This window comes from Papio anubis, chromosome 16, assembly GCF_008728515.1.
Source record: "Papio anubis isolate 15944 chromosome 16, Panubis1.0, whole genome shotgun sequence".
NCBI lineage: Eukaryota > Metazoa > Chordata > Mammalia > Primates > Cercopithecidae > Papio > Papio anubis.
Window position 1 is genome coordinate 15,459,864 of NC_044991.1, and position 22,058 is coordinate 15,481,921.

The following is a 22,058-nucleotide window of genomic DNA, read 5'->3' on the forward strand; positions in this document are numbered from 1 at the left end:
CTTAAACCCGGGAGGCAGAGGTTGTAGTGAGCTGAGATCGTACCACTGCACTACAGCCTGGGTGACAAGAACAAAACTCTGTCTCAAAAAAAAAAAAAAAAAAAAAAAAGAAAAGAAAGAAAGAAAGAAAGGAAAAGAAAAGAAAGAAAGAGAAAAAAATTTGGTGATGTTAATATTACATAGGAGCCACTATTATAAGACATTTACCCATAGAAATTCCCTTAAACATCATAACAACCCTATGAAATAAGTTCCATCATTCCTGCCAGTGTAAAAATGAAGAAACTGAGATCCAGACTCACAACTCCATGGAGTGGCAGGGCAACTAAACACAGACAGCCTGGCTTCGGAGCCTGGACTTGTAACCATTTTACCACCTGATGCTCTTCTGAACTAACTTGACTGACATACCCAAATCTGATCTGGCTAAAAGGAAAAATAGCAGGTAAGTAAGGTTTCCATGCCAAAGTTTTTATTTTAACTACATTGAATGAAAATCTTTCCACATGTACTCTATACTTCCGCTATCTCTCATACCACAACAATGAATATAATTTAACCACTTTCTGTATATTGAAATGAGCATGGCTCTTGTAGTCAGAAAAACCTGGGTTCTAATTCCTGTTCTGCCACTAACAGGTATGTCCTGGGGCATGCTATTTCATTTATTTAAGCTTATTTCTGTGAAACTGAGATGACAATACCTACGCCTCATTGGGTTCTTGTGAAAATTCAGTGATAGGCCGGGAGCGGTGGCTCAAGCCTGTAATCCCAGCACTTTGGGAGGCCAAGACGGGTGGATCACGAGGTCAGGAGATCGAGACCATCCTGGCTAACACGGTGAAACCCCGTCTCTACTAAAAAAAAAAAAATACAAAAAACTATAGCCGGGCGCAGTGGCGGGCGCCTGTAGTCCCAGCTACTTGGGAGGCTGAGGCAGGAGAATGGCGTAAACCCGGGAGGCGGAGCTTGCAGTGAGCTGAGATCCGGCCACTGCACTCCAGCCTGGGCGACAGAGCAAGACTCCGTCTCAAAAAAAAAAAAAAAGAAAATTCAGTGATATACAGTAGATAAAAAAACTAGTGCAGTGCCTAGAACATACGAGGAACTCTACATGTACAGCTGTTAGGATTGTGCTTTGCCAATTCCTACTCAGTTCTCCTGCCCCTTCCTAGAAGGCCAGTCTGACAACAATTCTTCCTGCCTTCTACATACCTTTTGCTGGCTTTGCTTCAGTCATATCAACTTCCTGGGTTTCTCTGAACGTCCTGTGCCCTCTGGTGTCTCAGGGCCTTCACAAATATTTTCCATTCCGTAACTGAGGTGCCTACTCCTATTTTCCACCTGATAATTCCTACTTGGCCTTAAGATTTGGTTCCTATGACAGCTCTCCCAGGAAGCCAGCCATTCTGGGCTTTCCTTGCACTCTCTCAGTACTCCGCCCATGCCTCTGTTGAGGTTTAACACACCAAGTCCTTTCCAACCTCTTTTACTAGACTGAAAGCTCTTTGAGGGCAGACACTGTATCTTCATCTTTGTGTCCTTACTGCCTGGCAGGATGTAAGAGCAGAGTAAATATGTACTATTGAATAGCAAAGTCTCAGAACTGTGCGTGAAGAGGCCAAGTGTGTATTCATGTGTAGCACCTCATCTGATTTCCACAACATCCTTGTAAGTGAAGTAGGCTGGGTGCTAGCTCCCCATTTTAAGCATAAAGGAACAGAGGCACAGAGGTCACATGACTCACCTCACTGGTCCTTCTCCAGTGACGATGAAGCTCTCCAATGAGCTGTAGGTTTTATAACATCTGCTTTTGCCCCTTAGAGGCCCTGTTTTCTTTCTGGTTCTTAACTATTTTCCAAATATGTGACATAACCACAGAGTTTGGTTCCTAAAGGTGGGAGGTTATATTAAGGTAGGGTATTATATGCATAAAACATAGTCTCTTTGCTTAGTCTAATATGTGAAATGAGTGGCTGAAATGTTTTCAAATATATTTTGTGCTTTTGAAGAACTTAAGATGTAAGCGAAAGTAACTGTAACAGCTGACATTTACTAAGCCATGCCCTGTGCTAAGCATGTTACATGTACCACCTAATTTAATCTAACCCCAATTTACAAATGAGCAGAAGTGAGAAAGCAATCTCAGGAGAACAGACCTAGTAAGTAGCAGACCAGAGTAAGAATCCAAGTCTGCTGAATTTGAGTCAAAGATGTATCATGGCACCAAGTAACCATGTCTTAAAGTTGTGGAAAGGCATGTGGCATAGTGGAGAGATTACAGCTTCTTCCTCTGTCAGTGGGGCAAATGATACTACTTATTAATCAAGAGTGGTAACATTCAGAAAATGCCTAGGAGAGCCTGGCACCTAGTGGCCACTCAGTAAATGGTAGTGACTACTTTCTACCATTTATTGTTGCTGTTACTTAGCCTCAGGTTTGCCAGAGAGAGAACTAATGTAATAGCATCACAAGTCTAGTTATGTTTCAAACTTTTGTTTATTAGTAGATCAACAATGTCTGGGTGTGTCAGACATTAGGCTACCTGGCCCAGCCGTAGGTTTAGAGAAAATGTGCATATTTTGGAAACATACAGATAACTAAAGGCATGTCTCTGAAATGGCAATATTATGGGATTTTAATTAATTAATTAATTAATTTTGAGACAGAGTCTCGCTCTGTCGCCCAGGCTGGAGTACAGTGGCATGATCTCAGCTCACTGCAACCTCCGCCTCCTGGGTTCAAGCGATTCTCCTGCCTCAGACTCCTGAGTAGCTGGGATTACAGGCGCGTGCCACCACGCTTGGCTAATTTTTGTATTTTTGGTAGAGACGGGGTTTCACCATGTTGGTCAGGCTAGTCTTGAACTCCTGACATCATGATCCACCTACCTCGGCCTCCCAAAGTGCTGGAGTATAGGTGTCGACCACCGCACCTGGCTATTAAGTGACAAAAAATGGGCTTTTATTTGGGGTAAAACCAAAAGTAAGGTATATTTAAAATGTAACTGTATCCTGCTCCTCCTATTTATTTTTTATTTTTTTTTGAGACGGAGTCTCCCTCTGTCACCTAGGCTGGAGTGCAGTGGCCGGATCTCGGCTCACTGCAAGCTCCGCCTCCCAGGTTCACGCCATTCTCCTGCCTCAGCCTCCTGAGTAGCTGGGACTACAGGCGCCCGCTACCTCGCCCGGCTAGCTTTTTTGTATTTTTTAGTAGAGACGGGGTTAGCCAGGATGGTCTCGATGTTAGCCAGGGGTTAGCCATGTTAGCCAGGATGGTCTCGATCTCCTGACCTCGTGATCCGCCCGTCTCAGCTTCCCAAAGTGCTGGGATTACAGGCTTGCTTGCTGTTCCAACAAAAAGCTTCCAATTCAATGAGATGATTTTTAGTGGGAAATCATCAAGATATTACCACATGATTTCTCTATTCTTCCTTAGAAAGCAGGACTCAAAACCAATAAAACCAACCAACCAACCAAACAACAAAAACCCCCTCCGAAACAACGGAAAGGCTACTTTTCACCCAGGAAATAGTGCAATTTCCCTTCTTTGTGTTGGTCAAAATCCTCGAGTAAGAGCCCACCGCTGCTACGTTCACTTCCACACCGCTCACTCTTTCCTCAACCCCCGATCCAGTTCCATTCCTACCTACCGCACTTGAACTCCTTGGCCTCTCTGGCATGAGATCAGTCTACTCTTGAAGCTGTCTTTCTCCTCCCTTCTGTGTTTCTCCTCCAACATAGCTGTTCTATAAAATTCTGCTGTGAGCTCAATTTCCTCTTATCCATTTACCTATTTCATTTATCATACACGAACACTCAATTTCTCACCCAAGTTCCAGCCAAATTCTAGGTCTTGAACTTCCATTGCCACTGAGATGATTATAGTATTTACTGAAGGCTCACTAATGTGCTGAGCATTGTGCAAAGACAAAGTTCTCCAATGTTCTTGGTTCACAGTGCTTATGTGGGTTTTCAATGTGGTAGTTGCTTTTTACCTCTAGAGCACACACATTTGGCTTTGAAAAGATAGGGCACTACTGAAAAGAATGTAACATACCTCGTTGAAACTGGGAATTACTTTGAACTAGTAGTTCATAAGGTATCTGAGAGATGTCAAGTATTGCTGTGTGTCTCAAAATGTATTTAAAATATCAAGCATTATCCTGGTGAGTTTGATGTGGCATCCCAGAGCACCTTGGCACACCCAGATCCTAAACATTTTTGCATGTATTGCCTCATTTAATCCTCACAACCCTAGGAGGTAAGTATGTTATTATCCTCAACTTAGAGTTGTTCTGTAACTTATCCAACATCACATTGTTTCTAAGTGGTCAAATAGAGCCAGGAACTGGACTCAGGTGGGCTCCACGCCTATGCTCTCAACCACTTAGCTATGCTGAATCTCCTGATCTAAATGTAACTTATCTTCTCCCAAAACCAGCTATTCTTCTCACCTTCTCTATTTTTTATTAGAGTCCTGGTCCTAGAATCGAAGGTAGAAGGGGCCCACAGAGGCCTGTGGCATTTCTAACAGTTGTTTCTCCAGTCTCTGCTCACTATAGGCTGAAGAAACACTGCTCCTAAATCATTCTTTTCTATCTCTGGGTGAACTTTGTCCCTGACTTTTTATTTATTTTTTTGAGACAGAGTCTTGTCATATTGCCCAGCTAGCTGTGAACTCCTGGGTTCAAGTAATCCTCCTGCCTCCCCCTCCTAAGTAGCTGAAACTCAGGTGTTTGCCACTGTGCCTGGTTAATTAAAAAAAAAAAAAAAAAAAAATTAAGAGCTAGAGTCTTGCTGTATCACCTAGGTTGGTCTCAAACTCTTGGGCTCAGGTGATCCTCCCACCTCAGCCTCCCAAGTAGCTGGGATTACAGGTGCATGCCATTGTGCCTGCCTGTCCCTGACTTTTATATAGTTCTTTTCTACACTGAAACACAACCCAGGAAAATATATTTTTAAAAAGCTTTACAGGAATTTTTATGCATAAATCAGGTTTAAAAACCGCAGTGTATACACTACAAATATTTGTTGGACAAATAAATGATTAAATTCAGATTATGACTACTTCAGATTTTTTGGACAGCCACAATCAAATATTAACTCTTAATAAGGTTTTTGCTATAAACTAAAATTCATTTTTCACTAGCAACTGCTAGCCACATGGGCAAATTATAGATAAGTAAGTCCTTAACTTTGAAGAGCTTATTATTTTTCCAACGTATCTAGGTTCAAAGCTGAAGAGATATTTCTTAGACTCATTTATATTTCTGGCTTCCCAGATACAAGCCCACTAGGTTAGCAGTCTCCAGCCTTTCTGGCACCAGGGCCCGGTTTCATGGAAAACAATTTTTCCATGGACCTGGGGCAGGGGCAGGGGCAGGGGCAGGGGTGGAGTTTAGGATGATTCAAGTGCATTACATTATGCACTTTATTTCTATTATTATTACATTGTAACATACAATGAAATAATTATACAACTTACCATCACGTAGAATCGGTGGGAGCCCTGAGCTTGTTTTCCTCCAAATAGATGGTCCCATCTGGGGGTGATGGGAGACAGTGACAGATCATCAGGCATTAGATTCTCCTAAGGAGCCTTTTGGGGTTTGCGACAGGGTAGAGCATGACAGGGTTTGTGCTCCTATGAGAATCGAATGCTCCTGCTGATCTGACAGGAGGTGGAGTTCAGGCAGTAATGTGAGTGACGGGAGTGGCTGTAAATACAGATGAAGCTTCTATGGCTTGTCCGCCGCTCACCTCCTGCTACGTGGCCTGGTTCCTAACAGGCTATGTATGGCTACTGGTCTGTGGTCTGGGGATTGGGGACCCCTGCTCTAGGTAGATCTTATCAATTTTTCCTTCAGAGTCTCTCCTGAATCGATCTCTTCAATTTTATTTCTCTCAAGCTTTTTTTTAAAAAATTCTTTTTTAAAGAGACAGGGTCTTGCTCTGTCAACCAGGTTAGAGTGCAGTGGCACAATCAAAACTCACAGAAGCTTGGAACTTCTGGGTTCAACTGATCCTCCCACTTCCACCTCAGGAGTAGCTGGGACTCCAGTCACACGTCACCACACCTGGATCTTGCTAGATTGCCCAGGCCAGTCTTGAACTCTTGGACTCAAGCGATCCTCCTGTCTCTTAGGTTTTTATTACTAACCTTCTGGACTATAATAACTCTCTTGGTTATTAGTCTCTCCCTAGTCTAATCCACCTTGTACAATTCTATCATTTTATTCTTATCATTTAGATCATAACTAAACCTTGCTTATAAACCCTACACTGCCCGCTGTCAAGTCCTTTACTTTGGCATTTAAGATTCTCTACAATTTGCTCCTGACCTACCTTTTCAGTACTGTGTTTTCATCCACATATTCACTCATTTGACATATACTTACAAAGTGCTTACTAAGGACATTGAGGAGTTGAAAATACTATAAGGTGGTAAAGGAGCTTATGTTCTGCCCCAAGCAGACAGTGCTGAGAAGTTAAAGAAATTGGGTGTAGCCCCTTCTATGAATTCTATTTTGTTTGAGATGGAGTCTCACTCCGTCACCCAGGCTGGAGTACAGTGGCACAATCTTAGCTCACTGCAGCCTCCGCCTCCCAAGTTCAAGCAATTCTCCTGCCTCTGCCTCCAGAGCAGCTGAAATTACAGGCGCATGCCACCACACCCAGCTAATTTTTGTATTTTTAGTAGAAATGAGGTTTCACCATGTTGGCCAGGCTGGTCTCGAACTCCTGACCTCAAGTGATCTACCTGCCTCCGCTTCCCAAACTGCTGGGATTACAGGTGTGAGCCACTGCACCAGCTCCTTCTATGAATTCTAAGAACCAGTCTTCCCTTATAGTCTTTAGTAAGGGAAAGAGAATATGTACAAAGATAATGCCAATCAATACAAGGAAGAAAATAAGTGCAATAAGACAGCAAGGTAATATGGGAGTTTAGATGTTAACTCTAACGGGGGGTGTTCAGGATGTCTTAGAAGAGGTGGCATTTGATTAGGTCTTGCAAAGAGGGCAGAGCTTCAATATGTAAGAAGAGGAAGGTCACTGTAAAAAATGAGCAAAGGAATAGAGATAAGAATGTATGGGAAACAAGTCTGATTTCCACCAGTGTATGTACAATAGACTAATGAGAGGTAAAGCTGAAAAGGGAGGATTAGGCTAAATCCAGACACTTAATGAATGCTTGGCCAAGGTTTGAACTTACCTGATATTTACTCCTTTGACAAGTATTTACCGACTGTCTACAATAGGCCAGATGGCAGGTTAAACACTAGGGATAGCAAGACAGACGTGGTCCTGGTCCTCTTGGAGCTTAGAGTCTACCATAAAAGCAGTAAGAATTCACTGAAGATGCAGAACACAGGACTGCCATCATCAAGGTGCTACTTAAGATTAAGATTACTCTGGCATCAATGTGTGAGATTAACTGCACGGTAGAAGAATAAAAAAACAAAACAAGGCCACTTATTACAGTAAGTTTAGAAAGGAATGAGGCCTAAGACAGTGGCAGTGGTAATGGAGGAGTTAAAGGCTTGAAAGATATTAAGAAGGAAGACCATCAAGCTTAATATTTGTGCAGAAATAGTTGGAAGGGAGCAGGGAAGGGGGAAATGTAAAAGTGAACCATGAGACTGGAAAAAATCCAAACAGTTGTCAGCTCTGGGATTGGGGATGGATTGGAGAGGGGTATGAGAGAGTTCTCTGGGATGATGGTTATATCTGTATCTTGATAGAGGCTTCACCACACAGGTGAGTGCATCTATCAAAACTCACTATATACTCAATATCTATGCATTTCACCATATGTAAATTTTATCTTTATGTTTTTGAGACCGAGTCTTGCGCTGTCGCCCAGGCTGGAGTGCAGTGGCGTGATCTTGGCTCACTGCAGCACCTGCCTCCCGGGTTCAAGCTATTCTCCTGCCTCAGCCTCCCTATATGTAAATTTCATATTTACAAATTCCTGAAAACAAATATTAAACTCAGGTTAATGATATGTAAGCTGAAGTGTTTAGGGGTGAAGTGTATGTTACCTGCAATTCACTTTGAAATACATTAAGAAAGATAACATGGACTGCTGGATGAAAAGATGGGCAGATATATGATAAAGCAAAAAGAAAATATTAACTGTAAACTCCTGGTGGAGAATATGCAGTTTTCATTATACAATTCTTTTAATCCTTTTTGTTTGAAAAATTTCATAATAAAATGTTGAGAAAAGCGATAAGCATTCAGTTTTGAGTTTGGGTTGACTGGCGGGATACTGGCAATACAGAAGATGTAGGTAAGTTATGTCCATTAGTGACATAAGGGTTTGAGGTACCCAAGGCATTCGAGTAGAAATATTTACCAGGCAGCTGGAATTGCACAGGTAGAGTTATTTTACTCTGCTGCTTCCTGAACATCTCTCTGCCTCCATGTGTCCACTTCCACTGAAACCTTTTCCTTCTTCAAGCTTTCCCTGACTACCCTGTGCTCCGACATTCAGCATTGGATGATTAGTTCATGGCATTATCACGTCACTAGACTGGAAATTCTTAGGATAAACAGAATCTTATAAAGAACACATAGTGTTTATTTCATAAAGCAATTTTCAAATAAACAACTGAATAACACCTGACTTAGTATTGGAATATCCAGGTCTTTATGTTCACACTGATTCCTGGCTCAGTCGTAGAGTCCTGTTTTTTTTTGAGACAGATATAAACAGATACGTGTATATATATATGTATATACATACCAATAGATATAAACAGACATAGATCTATAGAGAGACATAAACAGATAGATATAAACAGACTTTCTTAAAAGGCAACCTTTACAGCAGAGAATTCCCATTCCCAGATTCTTTTTTTTGAGACAGGGAGTCTCACTCTGTTGTCCAGGCTGGAGTTGCAGTGGCAAGATTATAGCTCACTGTAGCCTCCACCTCTCGGGCTTAAACAATCCTCTCACCTCAATCTCCTGAGTAGCTGGGACTATACATGTGCACCCCCACACCAGGCTAATTTTTGTATTTTTTTTTATAGAGACTGGGTTTCGCTATGTTGCCCAGGCTGGTCCCGAACTCTTGGGCTCAAGTGATCCACCTGCCTCAGCCTCCCAAAGTGCTGGGATTATAGGCGTGAGCCACCACATCCAGCCCCAGATTCTTAATACATTTGATTTTCTCGTTCTTAGTAGCTTTTCTTCCAGATTTTATTTCACACTGCATTTTGCAGAACTATAAATAAAAAAAGAAACCTTTAATGACATAGTTACGAGACCCTAAAGTTCACTGCTAGAAATTGTTGAATTGTGAGGAAAGAAATCAAACCAAGGTGACTGATTTATCATTCCTATCACTCTAATCAGCAGTGAGCTCCCTAAAGTCAACTATGTCCTGCTTGTTTTTTTACTTCCTGATACTATCTACAGCATTGAGCTTGGCATACAGTAAGCACTCAGACAGTAAAAGAACATACATTCGACACTGAAAAGAATACCAGAAAGTAGCCAACACCAGCTGGTGGAAAGTCATTAGCTATTCTGTTAACTTGATTGCTCAGTGTTCTACCAATTTTGATAGTCTATTTTTCAAAATGAACTCAAAGAACACCTTTTGACATCTCCCAACTGCCCTAAGCAGACAGTGATGCTAAGTGAAAGAAACTGGGTTTAGCTCCTTCTATGAATTCTAAGAACTAGTTGGACTAAGCCACAGTGTAACTAAACCTATTCCTGGCACAATGGGAGAATAACTCTATTAAGAAACCCTAGGCTGGGCATGGTGGCTCATGCCTGTAATCCTAGCACTTTGGGAGGCGGAGGTGGGCGGATCACTTGAGGTCAGGAGTTTGAGACCAGCCTGGCCAACATGGTGAAACCTCGTCTCTACTAAAAATACGAAGAAAAAAAAGAAAAAAAAAATTAGTCAGGTGTGGTGGTGGGTGCCTGTAATTTCAGCTCCTTGGGAGGGTGAGGCGTGAACCTGGGAGGAGGAGGTTGCAGTGAGCCCAGATTGCACCACTGCACTCCAGCCTGGGCAACAGAGAGAGATTCCATCTCAAAAAAAATAAATAAATAAAAGAAAAAAAAGATTGCTCCTATTTTTGTATCAGACAGACTGGGCCACTGGTAATATTTTATACTTTATATCATTCCAACATATCCCCCAAATGTGCTTAATTCTCAGTGGTTTACCTCAACTGCTTAACTTAAAAGTCCACTGACTATCCAGGAAGAACCTGCTTCATCTCTTATCCCCACCACACTTAAAAGATGCTTTACCTTTTCTCCTCTCTCTCTCTCTCTGTCCTTCTCTTCTTTTTTCTTTTTTTTCTCACTATGCCCATCTGTGTGGAGGCCAGGAAGTGGCAGGGGAGGTGCTGCTGCTCCAGCGTATGGGATGCTGGGAGGAGGGCCAGATGTCACTGTGACCTCTCCCACTGGCAGAGCAGAAAGTCCTGAACTTCTCTTGGATTTGGAGTGTCGCTTCTCTTTATGCTTCTCCTTGTCTTTCTTCTTTTTGCTCTTCTTTGACTTCTTTTTCTTCTTGATTTCCCGGTAAGAATCATCTATCACTAACTCCCCAGCCTCTAGTTCCCCACCAGAGGATGAGTCCGATTCTACCAGAATAGGTTCAAGCCCTGAAAGATCAAGGTTACCACTGTGGGACTCTGGGAACTGGGAGGCATCAGACCCACAGCCTTCAGGGCCAGGAGATGAATGTGGGTCTGAGGATGACTTGTGCTTTTTCCGGGCTGTTTTCAGAAAGCTCTGTAACTCATGTCCTAGGAGTAAAGCACCCTGCTCATCCCGAGCTGATTTCTTTGAGGATTTTTTCACAGTTGCTTGTTGAGAGGGATACTGAAAAGACTCCTCATCAACAGAGCTGCTTCCCTTCTCCTTTGGTGAGAGAATAAGTTTCATTTTCAAACCATCAGGCTCCCGAAGGGTCAGTGTCTCTGTGTTCACATACAGAGGTTTCATTTTTTTGGATTTGTGGGAGGCACCATCCTCCAGGGGTAGTTCCCCACTGCTTCCACTGACTTTCTTCCTGTGGTGCTCCTTTTTACTCTCCGAATGGCTTGAAGAGCCAGAGGATTTCTCCCCAGTCTTTTTGGAGGGCTTGGAGCCTGCTGCCAGTGGGGAAGTGATAGCTTTCAACAGGTCCATAGCTGTATCGGTAGACTGTGGGCTGGACTTTTTCTTTTTCTTCTGTGACGATTCCAAAGACGAAATGTCTAGAAATAATCAGGAGATGTACTGTCAATATGATAGGAAGCAACTTCTAACAAGCTTCCTCTCTCATCAAAAGCACCTAGCTAACATGAGAAAGAGGCTAACAGGAATGATCTGAAGGGAGACCCTTTAACTGATTCCTAACATTAAGAAATGATGCCCTCGTGCTTCTTGGCTTGGTAGATTCTGCCTCTGACCCTGGACACAGTTCTTGCCACTAAAGTTGTTTCTCTTCATTGAGTCTTCAGAAGCAACCAAAGAGCACATACCCAGAAGAATTGACTATAGCTGTGGGATTATGGGAAGTTAACAATTCAGAAGAACAACTATAGCTGTGGGATTATGGGAAGTTAACAATTCAGAGTGCAGACAGAGTATCATTTGTTTCTGTGTTCAGGACAAACCCATTCTCGGAAAAGTTGAGTTTTGTCAGCTATGTGCATAACACAGCTAAGAAAACTGGTTCTGTGAGTGGATATACACTGGTTGAGAAGTGACCCACAGGTGCAGGCCAGAGGACTACATATGGCAAAAGGGATGCTAGATAACAATGGGCACAAGATAAGTGGATGATTGGGGGGAGAAGGAACCTGGTACCTGGTGTATCACAAATGCAGACTGTTCTTCTATGCTGAATCCTCCAAAATACCAGCCCTCCACCTCTCTCCTCCTTCACACTGGTTTATCGGCACTCAGAACAAGAACCACTGTCCTGTTAAATAGGCCACTGAGTCAGCAACATCTGGATCCCTTTCCCCTACCCCGACTCCAAGAACCAGCGATGTGTTTATCCCACCTGTTGCCCATTCCCATCCTCACCTCCATAGTAGTAATCATCAGAGGAGTGCTTCCTCTTCTTCTTGTGTGTGTCCGTCCCCAAGAAGTAAAGTTCGCTATCCTATAATTAAAGAAGAAGAATTGACCAATAATAAGATGATGAGGCAAATGCAGTTTGGAACCACTCTTGTCTTTGATGATTTCTGACTTTGGGAAACAAAGCACAAGAAATAATAAAAACAGATGCGCACAACATTTTATTTTTCTTTTCTAAAGTTATTAAAAAACACTTCCTTCTTCAAATATTAGGGAATATGGTAAGAAGTAGTTTAAGACTTTCCTGGTGCAGTGGCTCAGGCCTGTAATCCCAGCACTTTGGGAGGCCGAGGCAGGTGGATCATTTGAGGTCAGGAGTTTGAGAGCTGCCTGGCCAACATGGTGAAACCCTGTCTCTAATAAAATACAAAAATTGGCCGGGCTTGGTGGCAGGAACCTGTTAATCCCAGCGACTCGGGAGGCTGAGGCAAGAGAATCGCTTGAACCCGGAAGGTGGAGGTTGCAGTGAGCAGAGATCACGCCACTGCACTCCAGCCTGGGCCACAAGAGTAAAAAAAACCTCTGCATCAGGAAAAAAAAAAAAAAAAAAAAAGAGTAGTTTAAGACTTTCCTAATTTAAATTTTTAGGACTTACCTTCAACTTCTTCTTGGAAGAATTCCTGACCTGAGCAGCAATTTCTTCCTCTTCCCTTAAAAAATCTTTGTAAGAACGTTTTTTCTCTCTTTGGCTTCGGCCAGCTGCAAGTCCTATGTCCTCAAAGGTATGATCACCATCAAAACAATCTGAGAAGCACAGGTTTATTTGGGAAAGGAAATGAGAAAGTCAAGTAAGTAACGACCAAATCACCATGCAGGTAATGCAACAGTTCCTCTATTTCCAAATTAAAACAATGTTTCAATCAAGTCCACTGAAATACAGGGCTAGACCCAGGGGAACAGAGTATTTCTTGATGACCTGGCTGCAAATACAAGAATCAAACCTGAAGAAACAATGTTTCCACGCTATGCAAAGGCCCCATGTGCAACCTCAGATATGATTTCTTAGTTGTGATTTGGTAGGTGGACACAGACTTGCAGACGAAAGGCTGAAAAGAATAAGGATTCATGATTCATGTGCTGTGCTGCTCTCTGTGGGAGTCCAGGACGTGATTCCTATCCCCAGACTCCTGCACACTGGAGCTGGCAAGGACCAAGAGTGCTGCAGGGGATCACCCCAATAAACTAAGAGACTCATATTTCAGACTCTCGTGTTGGAACCCCTGTCCTGGTTTTCGTTTCCATGGGCCCAGTCTGGGGATGGCGTGGAGGCTGAGTGTCATAACAGTGCTCTAGACCATCACTTGGGAGTCCAGGCTGTGGTGCCCAGTCCTGGTCTCTATATCCATGGGCTGCAAGGATTGAAGAGGATACCCCCTTTGGAATGCTTCTCAGATTATGGGGTCATACCTTCTTTCTTCACGGAGTCATCATAAGCCATGGTGGTCCTGCAGGGCCTTTGAGAATGTGTCACTGTGTCCAGGCTCCTTCCCGTCTACAGGACCAGGTCTGAGAAACAAAGAAGGAAAACCCTCCTGTAATGCGAAATCAGAGGAGAAGCAACCTTCCAGATGGAAATGTGTAGTGATCCAAGGGCCGACTGGAAGGGCAGCAAGAAATAAAGGAGTGTCTTGTCACCTCCTCATTCTCTTTGTAAATATAGTGGGGCTGATACTGCAGGAAGTACACTAGGCTTAATTAGATTTCAGTCATGAATTAAAGTTGTCATTTGGGGAAGTATATAAAATACCTCCAATACAAAAAATATTTTCAAAATTAATGAGAATTTCTGAAATGCCAACAGGACTGACAACACTGAGACAGGGTAGAAACCAACATTAAGTTAGAGGGATAGGTTCAATCATGGTTATAAAATACACAGGTAAAGCAAGATGCAGAGAAGACAGATCACACCAAACATTTGAAGACCATAAAATCCTACCAACTGGATTGGTGAACTGGTAACATCTATTGCATTGTAATTTAAACAGAAATGATTAACTGTATAGGAATATTAAATATCTTTAGAGCATAATTTCTTTTGCATTTTGGAGGGGGCGTTACATGAATTTGTTCAAATTTATGTAATTGTAAAAGCAGGTACACTCCTTACATCAGTTGACCATGGGACAGCTGTCACCACCACCAAAGCTTTCTTAAAGGCTAGGTGAAAATAGGGAGATATTTATCATTTGTCCACTGGTCATAAAACTTTTATGATTGATAAGATCTTCACTAATAAGAATTGCTATAATTTAAATGTTCTAGATATTGTATTGAGTTTTATTGAATTTTTACAATCTTTTTTTGGCATTTGAGTTTATATGTCCATTTTGACTTTGAAGATAACAATGCTATAAAATGCACTGAAGTTTTTTTGTTTTTCTTTTTTTTTTTTGAGACAGTCTTGCTCTGTTGCCCAGGCTGGAGTGCAGTGGCAGTTTCGGCACACTGCAACTTCTGCCTCCCAGGTTCAAGTGATTCTCCTGCCTCAGCCTCCCCAGTAGCTGGGATTACAAGCACCTGCCACCACGCCCGGCTAATTTATGTATTTTTAGTAGAGATGGGGTTTCATCATCTTGGCCAGGCTGGTCTTGAACTCTTGACCTCATGATCCACCCGCCTCAGCCTCCCAAAGTGCTGGGATTACAGGTGTGAGCCATTGCGCCCAGCCAAGGTAAAGTTCTTTAAAAGTTTTAAGAACAAGTAATGTCACAAGTCCTTCAGGAAATTTAAAATTACATATTAAATATTTTGGCAATGTTCTCATCCAATTAAGTCAGATGCTTACAAAGTTAATCTAATTGATCATTTATTTAAATTTAATTTGACCTTCATTATTATAAGGGGATTTAGAAATACTGAAGGACACTTAAATGACATATTACTAATTCCTTCAGGCAGCTGTGGACAATACTGAAGCATGGAACTTTTGTGAAAGAAAAGATGAATTTGATTAACAAGGGAAGCTTTCATAAGTTACATTAAAAAGACTTACTTGCACAAATCAGATAAAATACAATGTACAGGTAGGCCTGAATAGGAAAATGAAGCATTACGAAGAATGATTTATAAGAAAAGAAACATAAAAAAGCATTTCTTCACTTCTCTGAGAAGTGAAATAAAGAATGGATTTGGTCAAAGTAACAGAAGCTAGAGTAATGAAACTACATTAACTGGATTGTTTTAAAGATAAACTGGAGAACTGCCTGTTCGAAAGGCCTTTTCACAGGAAATGAAGGGGACATAAGGTCAGGCCTCAGATAAAAATGTGAGGAGGCAAGATACATAATGTAGCCAGCTTTTCATGTTCCAGCATTTAAGGATGAAAGTTTCTCAGTGGAAACTACTGTCCTCCCCTTTCCACCCAAGTGGTGCTGACTCCAAAAAGGGTGCAGGTAGGAGAAGGGAAATATAGGGAATTATATCCATTTATTTGAAAACAGCATATCCTCTCAAAGGCACTAAAATACTGAGTGTATAAAAAAAATATACAGATTATATTGGTTTTCATAGGCTGATAATGCCAAGAACCACTGGAGACCTCAAATTAAACACTTTCCGTGCATGAATTTTCATGCATGAATTTTGGCAAAGAATATTTAAGAAATAATGGCAAAAAACTTAAATATTCCATGTCATAAATACAGTCATCAATGTTTTGTCAACAACAAAATGCACTTGTAAATGTAAGCAGAGGCTGGTCCTGAGACTTACAAACAGGCCTTCCCTTTGGTAACATCAAAATCAACATAAAACAGAGTTGGGCAACTTAACAGAACAGAAATAAGTACCTCTGAAAACAGAAAGAAAGAAGATGACTGAATAGTGGTCTTGTTACTGGCTGCTTTAAAAAACTTGTGGATTAAAAAGTTGTGTGAAAGGGAATAGAAAATTAGGAACTGCTTCTCAGAGGCACAGGCCAACACAGAAAATGTGTTAGCATTACATATTAGATTAGGTCTGCCACTGTTTACATTTTCTTTAAAACACTGAAGAGCACTTTATAATTTACTGGATTAAATAACCTGAAGAAAAAAAAGGAATGAGGCCTGAAGACAAGTCCAATTCACTAAAGAACTGGGGCAGCCAAGAGGTTGGAAAACTAAAATTAAACACAACGGACTGTTATCACTCACAGCTTGGAAAGATCATGGGCCTTGAATTTCTACATTCTTTAAAATCAGGATATTATTGCAGCTCAGGGTTTAGTTTTGGTTGCTGACTCATAGAAGAAAGATACCAGATAAATCTCAAGCAACAGTGTGAAAGAAAGGCAGAGTTCAGGCAACATTTATATAAGATCAGACGAACCCCTGGTATTCCTTCCAGGTCTTGAATACGATCTGTGAAAATTCAGAGTCCAGGGGTAGAGAGTAGATTGTGAGGATTAAAGAAAATGAAAAATACTAGGTTTGATTTTCACATTAGAAAAGGGAGGTCATAATTACATTACATGTTGGCAAATGTGAAACAGGTGTTAACCCATTCTCAAGTCAATAATTTGGGAGTTTATAAAATTCAATGTTATCAACTCCCAAGAGGCAGGAATAATTTTGTTTGTCTCAGTGTGCCAAGATATGACAACGTAAGTTCATTATTTCATACTGTTGATACAAGTAAAAAACTGGTACCATAAAAATGTATACTTATGAAATGCACAAATCGTTAATGGCTCTTCGGGGACTTTTCTTTAGGATATGAAAAGGAGGCGGCAGAGTTGCTCTTTCTCTTGTAGACAAGTATACAAGTTATGTTCAGGCATAGGCCTTTGGGATGACCAAAGTATTTAGGAGGGAAAAAATCCTCACATATAGTACTTTGTTATTTGGCAACTTCAAATTATACTAAAAAAAAGGTTTCAGATGTTTGTTTTTTTGAGGTAACTTGAGCTCCCGCACTCAACAAGCTTCTTCACCCCATAATGTAAATGAGCATTGAAAAAAAGGAAACAAAGTGAGTCCCGCAAACGGGCACTAAGAGAAATTCTGAAATCCAGGTCTGTTCCAGGATGAGAGCCAGGTCCAAGATTCTGCGTTCTCTTCTTCCAACACTCCTTTCAATAACTCAAAATGCCAGTCAGTGCAGGTAAAGGAAGAGGCACATCCGCCGGTTGGCAATTTCGGAAATTTTCTTGTTACTTCTAGGATACAGGCAAGTGATGCCTTCTCATCTTCGTCCAGGTTTCCTCCAATCTCCGAACACAGTGACTACGAATCCTCTTGCCACTCCCTTCTCCAGGGACCTACCTAGGCAGCACTCCCAGCCCCTGCCAGCTCTGGAAGCTGCAGAGATCCCGACAGTCTGGGATGGGGATGGAATCCTCTCATTGCAGTGCAATTAAGCGGAACCACGACCACCGCACAGATTGGCTGACAACACACATTCCCTAAGACCAGCGATAGAAATTTTGACAAGCCTTGTCCAATCAACAGGCTTTATTTGGGATTCAGTTTTTTTAATTTGTTCTATTAGGAGGAAATATAATCAGCCACCAGCTTAGCCCTCAGCAAGAGGGGACAGAGATGTTTCTCCGCTTTTGCACGCTATAAAGTGAATCTACAAGTAGTAGTTGGTGGAGGGAAAATGGGCCTCCACGGAGAAGGCTCCCACCACGAAGGCATGGCCAAGCCGGGTTGCACGCAAAGAATACACACAATACCCGGTGATTTCCACAAACTGCCCCCAGGACCACCATTTTTGTGGTCCCCACGGCAAACGAGTGGGATTCTCCCGGCAGTTCTGCGGCAACAGCTAGTTCAACAAAGCTCTATGAAGAGGAAAAGAAGAAAACTCCTCGTACCTTCTCCTGCCAGCCGCGGCCCCAGCCCTCCCGTGGCCACAGCCACGAGCGCTTTCCCCCTGACAGCCCGAGGGACCCCCGCATCGCGGGTTCCGAGCCGCACAGCTCGACCTGGACCCGGGTTCCCGCGTCCCCGGCGGCCTTACGGCGCCCCCGAGGGCGGAGACGGCCCGGGCAGGGGGAGGGGCGGCCCGGGTCCGCAGGCCCCCGGGGCGGCCGCACGCCCCCTCCCGGCCCCGCAGCTTTCCCGCCTTCCCCGTTTGAACAGCTCCCGCCCGCCCTCCTCCTTCTGCCCGCTCCAGCCCCTTCCTGGGGGCGGCTGCGGCCGCTACTCCAGTCCCCGGCTCGGCCCCTGGGGTAGGCCGCGACGGGCCTGGGGCACCCCAGAGGTGGTGTCGCGGGCCCAGGGCGGCAGGTGGCGGCGGGACGGGGCTGCTGCCGCCTCAGGGTGGGGGCCCAACCCGGTCTCCTGGGGTCTCCGCTCGCCGCTACCTTCACTCGGCTCGCCCGGATCCCGCCTCAGCGCCGCCGATCGCCGCCATCTTGGAGAAGGAGAGAAAAGCGCGAGCGGCCAGGGAGCCTCAGTCGAGCCCAGAGCGCAGACTCGGGCTCCGGAGGGGGAATCCCGCTCGACCAAGAGCGCCGAGCGCATCGAATAAAACTCGGAGCTTGCTGAGCGCGGGAGCTGGCATTTATTTATTGAGAATTTGCTACGTTCCCAGCCTTGCGCTAGAAGCTTACAAACATTATTTCACTTGATCCTCACTGCATTCCTGTCGCATTTTGCAGAAGAGAACCAGGCTGGGAGAAGTGACGTGCCCAAGGATACACAGGTAGTTGGAATATGAGACCGAGTATTACTCCAAGTCTTCTGATTCTGAATGCAGTGCTTTCCCCAAAATACTATTCTGTTTTCTTTCAGGATTTTTTTTTTTTTTTTTTGAGACAGAGTCTCGCTCTGTCGCCCAGGCTGGAGTACAGTGGCCAGATCTCAGCTCACTGCAAGCTCCGCCTCCCGGGTTCACGCCATTCTCCTGCCTCAGCCTCCCGAGTAGCTGGGACTACAGGCACCCGCCACCTCGCCCGGCTAGTTCTTTCAAGATATTTTTATACAGCAGTTCTCCTCTTTGCAAAACCTAAATCTATGCAGATTAATAGCAGTGTGCTTATTTAGACTTCAGCATCTACATTTGAACATTTGGCATATTAGGGGTGAGGTGGAAGAACTTATCTTTGTGACAATGTACAGTAAAATAATTTTCATGGCGAATCATCTACACTTTTTAGTTAGAAACAGTCTTCAGAGAGAGAGGAAGAGATGTCATTTACAGGCGAGAAACAAGTTTTCTGATTTGCCGTGGAGAACTTGGACCAATGAGTAGAAATTACAGTGTATAGAACTTGGTTTAATATGAAGAAGAACGCCAGGGGCGGTGGCTCACGCCTGTAATCCCAGCACTTTGGGAGGCTGAGGTGGGTGGATCACTTGAGGTCAGGATTTCGAGACCAGCCTGGCCAATATGGTGAAACCCTGTCTGTACTAAAAATACAAAAAATTAGCCGAGCATGGTGGTGCATGGCACATGTCTGTAATCCCAGCTACTCGGGAGGCTGAGGCAGGAGAATCACGTGAACCAGGCAGGCGGAGGTTGCAGTGAGCCAAGATGGCACCACTGCACTCCAGCCTGGGGGACACAGCGAGACTCCATCTCTCTCTCTCTCTCTCTCTCTCTCTCTATATATATATATATATATATATGAAGAACTTATTTTTCTTGTACAGTTCAATAGTACAATGGGCTTCCTTGTGAGAAGTGAGCTCCCTCTCACTGGAGGAGCGCTCAAGCAAAAGCTGGTGTTACTGTAAAGCAGAGAGGTTAGAGATGTAGACTGGCTTCTAGAGTTGTCAACCCCATGCAACGTAAAATCATGTGCGCAATGTGTGTTTTCCTGGGGCTCAGGCCCCATCAAAAATTAAGAACCCCTGTCCTAGCAGATTTTCCATTGCAGAGTTGGGTGAGTGCTTGAAGACGAGGTAGTCACTAGACCAACAGAAGCAAGGTGATTTGTCTAAGACCACACTGCTAATCAGTGATCAGATAAAGATGAAAAGCCAGATTGTTGGACTCTTGGTTCAGTGCTCTTTTTGCTCTATCATGCTCTCTCCCCCTGTGCACTGAGTACAAGATTGATTCTGTTCCTTACAACTGTGAGGTGCTGCGATGTTAAAACACCTGAGATAAAGTTGCTGAAATCATTTGCAAAATGTAACCGCACATACTTAATAAAAGTAGAATGGCCTTTTTCTCCGCAGCTCCTATCCTACTCACCAAAAAGACAGGCAATGAATTTCACCAAAAGGTGTTAGATTGCATTGCTGGGACACCTTGCCTGATGTTAGGCTTTCCTCTGAGGCATTTAAGAGCCCTAATGATGTATTTCCTTTTTGTTCTTCAGAGCCCTAAATCCATTGGTCAGGATGATTTCAGTTGTGACAGAAAGCCATTTCCATGTGGTTCCCCAGAAGAGAATGTATTGGCTCACATGATTGAAATTTCCAGTACCTGCAGACATGGTTACATCCAGGGAGATAACTCAGGCTGGTCCCTTGACATCTCTGTGGTGCTCTCCTCTGAGTTAGCTTTATTCTCAGATTCAGGTGATGACTCCAGCAGCTCCAAGCTTCATCATCTTTCCTGCTAGCAGTGTCCCTGTGGAGGGAGGTTTTGTTTGTTTGTTTGTTTTGAGACAGGGTCTTGCTCTGTCACCCAGGCTGGAGTGCAGTGGCACGATCACAGCTCACTGCAGCCTCAACCTCCTGGGTTCAAGCAATCCTCCCACCTCAGCCCCTGCAAGTAGCTGGGACCACAGGTGCATGCCACCATGCCCAGGTAATTTTTGTATTTTTTGTAGAGATGTTTTTTTTTTTTTTTTTTTTTCCATGTTGCCCAGGCTGGTCTCAAGCTCCTAGACTCAAGCGATCCACTTGCCTTGGCCTCCCAGAGTGCTGGGATTACAGGTGTAAGCCACCATGCCTGGCCCTGGAAGGGGTTTCGTTTTCCCTTTTGCTTTGGCAAAAGTCATGGGATTGATTCTTCTTGCCTGAATTGGATCATGTGTCCAGACAAAAAGCAATCACTGTGAGCAAAGGTGTGGGGTCTGCTGATTGGCCAAATGAGGTCACCTGCTTACCTCCAAAAGTAGGTCGGGGTAGACACCAGGAAAATCAGGGGTTGCTGTCAGAAGAGTAAGTGCATGTTAAGTAGGCAAACACAGTAGCTGTCCACGCAATGTACCACTAGCTTGGACCTAAAAGTGTGATGAGTCCTATTGGTCCCATTTCTTCTTTTAGTCCACCTGAAGATGGAGCATATCAAGTTCTTGCTTATTTTAAGCTCCTGGAGACCTGAAGTCAGATCTCTCCTCAGCCTACTCTCTCAATCACAAAATGCTATTAACTTGTTCCCAGTCTTGGATCATTGCACGTCCATTTATTAAACAGATATTTGTCGAAAACACAGCATGTGGTGAGCACTGTCCTAGGTGTTGGGAATAGAACAGTGAGGAGAATTGAGAGCCCCTGGTCCCCGGGAGCTTACATTCCGGTTGGGTTAGGGCACACAAAATTAAGATATGAATACTATATTCAGTGATAATCAGAGGTGGAGAAAATAATGCCAGGTTGGCTAAGAGAGTACCAGCAGGGGATGAAGGTAGGAACAGCTTGTTCCTTAAAATAGTAATCAGGGAGGCTTCTCTGTTAAGGTGCACACCGGAGCTAGCTCAGCTAGAAGTGGGTTGGTGGTGGGAGCCAGGAGGTCGTTGTTCCTTGAATAGATTCAAGTGCTTCCTCTGTACCTTGATGGAAAAGTATTCCTTGTTGAATATCTTTTCACAGTTCTCTTGCATGTTTGAAACTTGGAAAGAGAGAAAGGAGGACTCCCTGGGCAGGCCTAGTCATGGTGGGGTTTGTGAATAAGAATGCCTTTTCCCATGGCAAGTGAGGATGGCATCTAGGATATGTGAAGAGGGGGCACTCCCTAAGTGTGGGGCTGTTCTCTGGTCCACCTGACCTAAGGAAAACTGCCCGGTGCATGGCAGCAACAGGTGGGGCCTATCAAATTGTGCTTCGTTTGGGCATCTCCTTCAGA

The 22,058-nt window shown here is 43.6% G+C and overlaps 1 protein-coding gene across 7 annotated transcripts in view; it reads right to left on the reverse strand.

Moving 5' to 3' along the window:
• Nucleotides 1–18,508, reverse strand: part of HMGXB4 (HMG-box containing 4) — a 38,370-nt gene extending 19,862 nt beyond the window's left edge. For 2 of the 7 annotated variants that reach the window (XM_021921479.2, XM_021921478.2), the window contains exons 1-4: nucleotides 18,400–18,508; nucleotides 12,703–12,851; nucleotides 12,054–12,132; nucleotides 10,281–11,236 (exon numbers count right to left, since the gene is read on the reverse strand). In XM_021921479.2, the coding sequence (XP_021777171.2) occupies nucleotides 10,281–11,168 (888 nt within the window). In that variant the 5' untranslated portion in view covers nucleotides 11,169–11,236; nucleotides 12,054–12,132; nucleotides 12,703–12,851; nucleotides 18,400–18,508. Of the gene's footprint in view, nucleotides 1–10,280; nucleotides 11,237–11,831; nucleotides 11,947–12,053; nucleotides 12,133–12,702; nucleotides 12,852–13,514; nucleotides 13,614–17,907; nucleotides 18,081–18,399 lie in introns of those variants that run through there. The other 5 variants (XM_021921482.2, XM_021921480.1, XM_021921483.1 and 2 more) reach the window with 5 other exon arrangements.
• Between the last annotated feature and the right edge of the window lie 3,550 nt (nucleotides 18,509–22,058).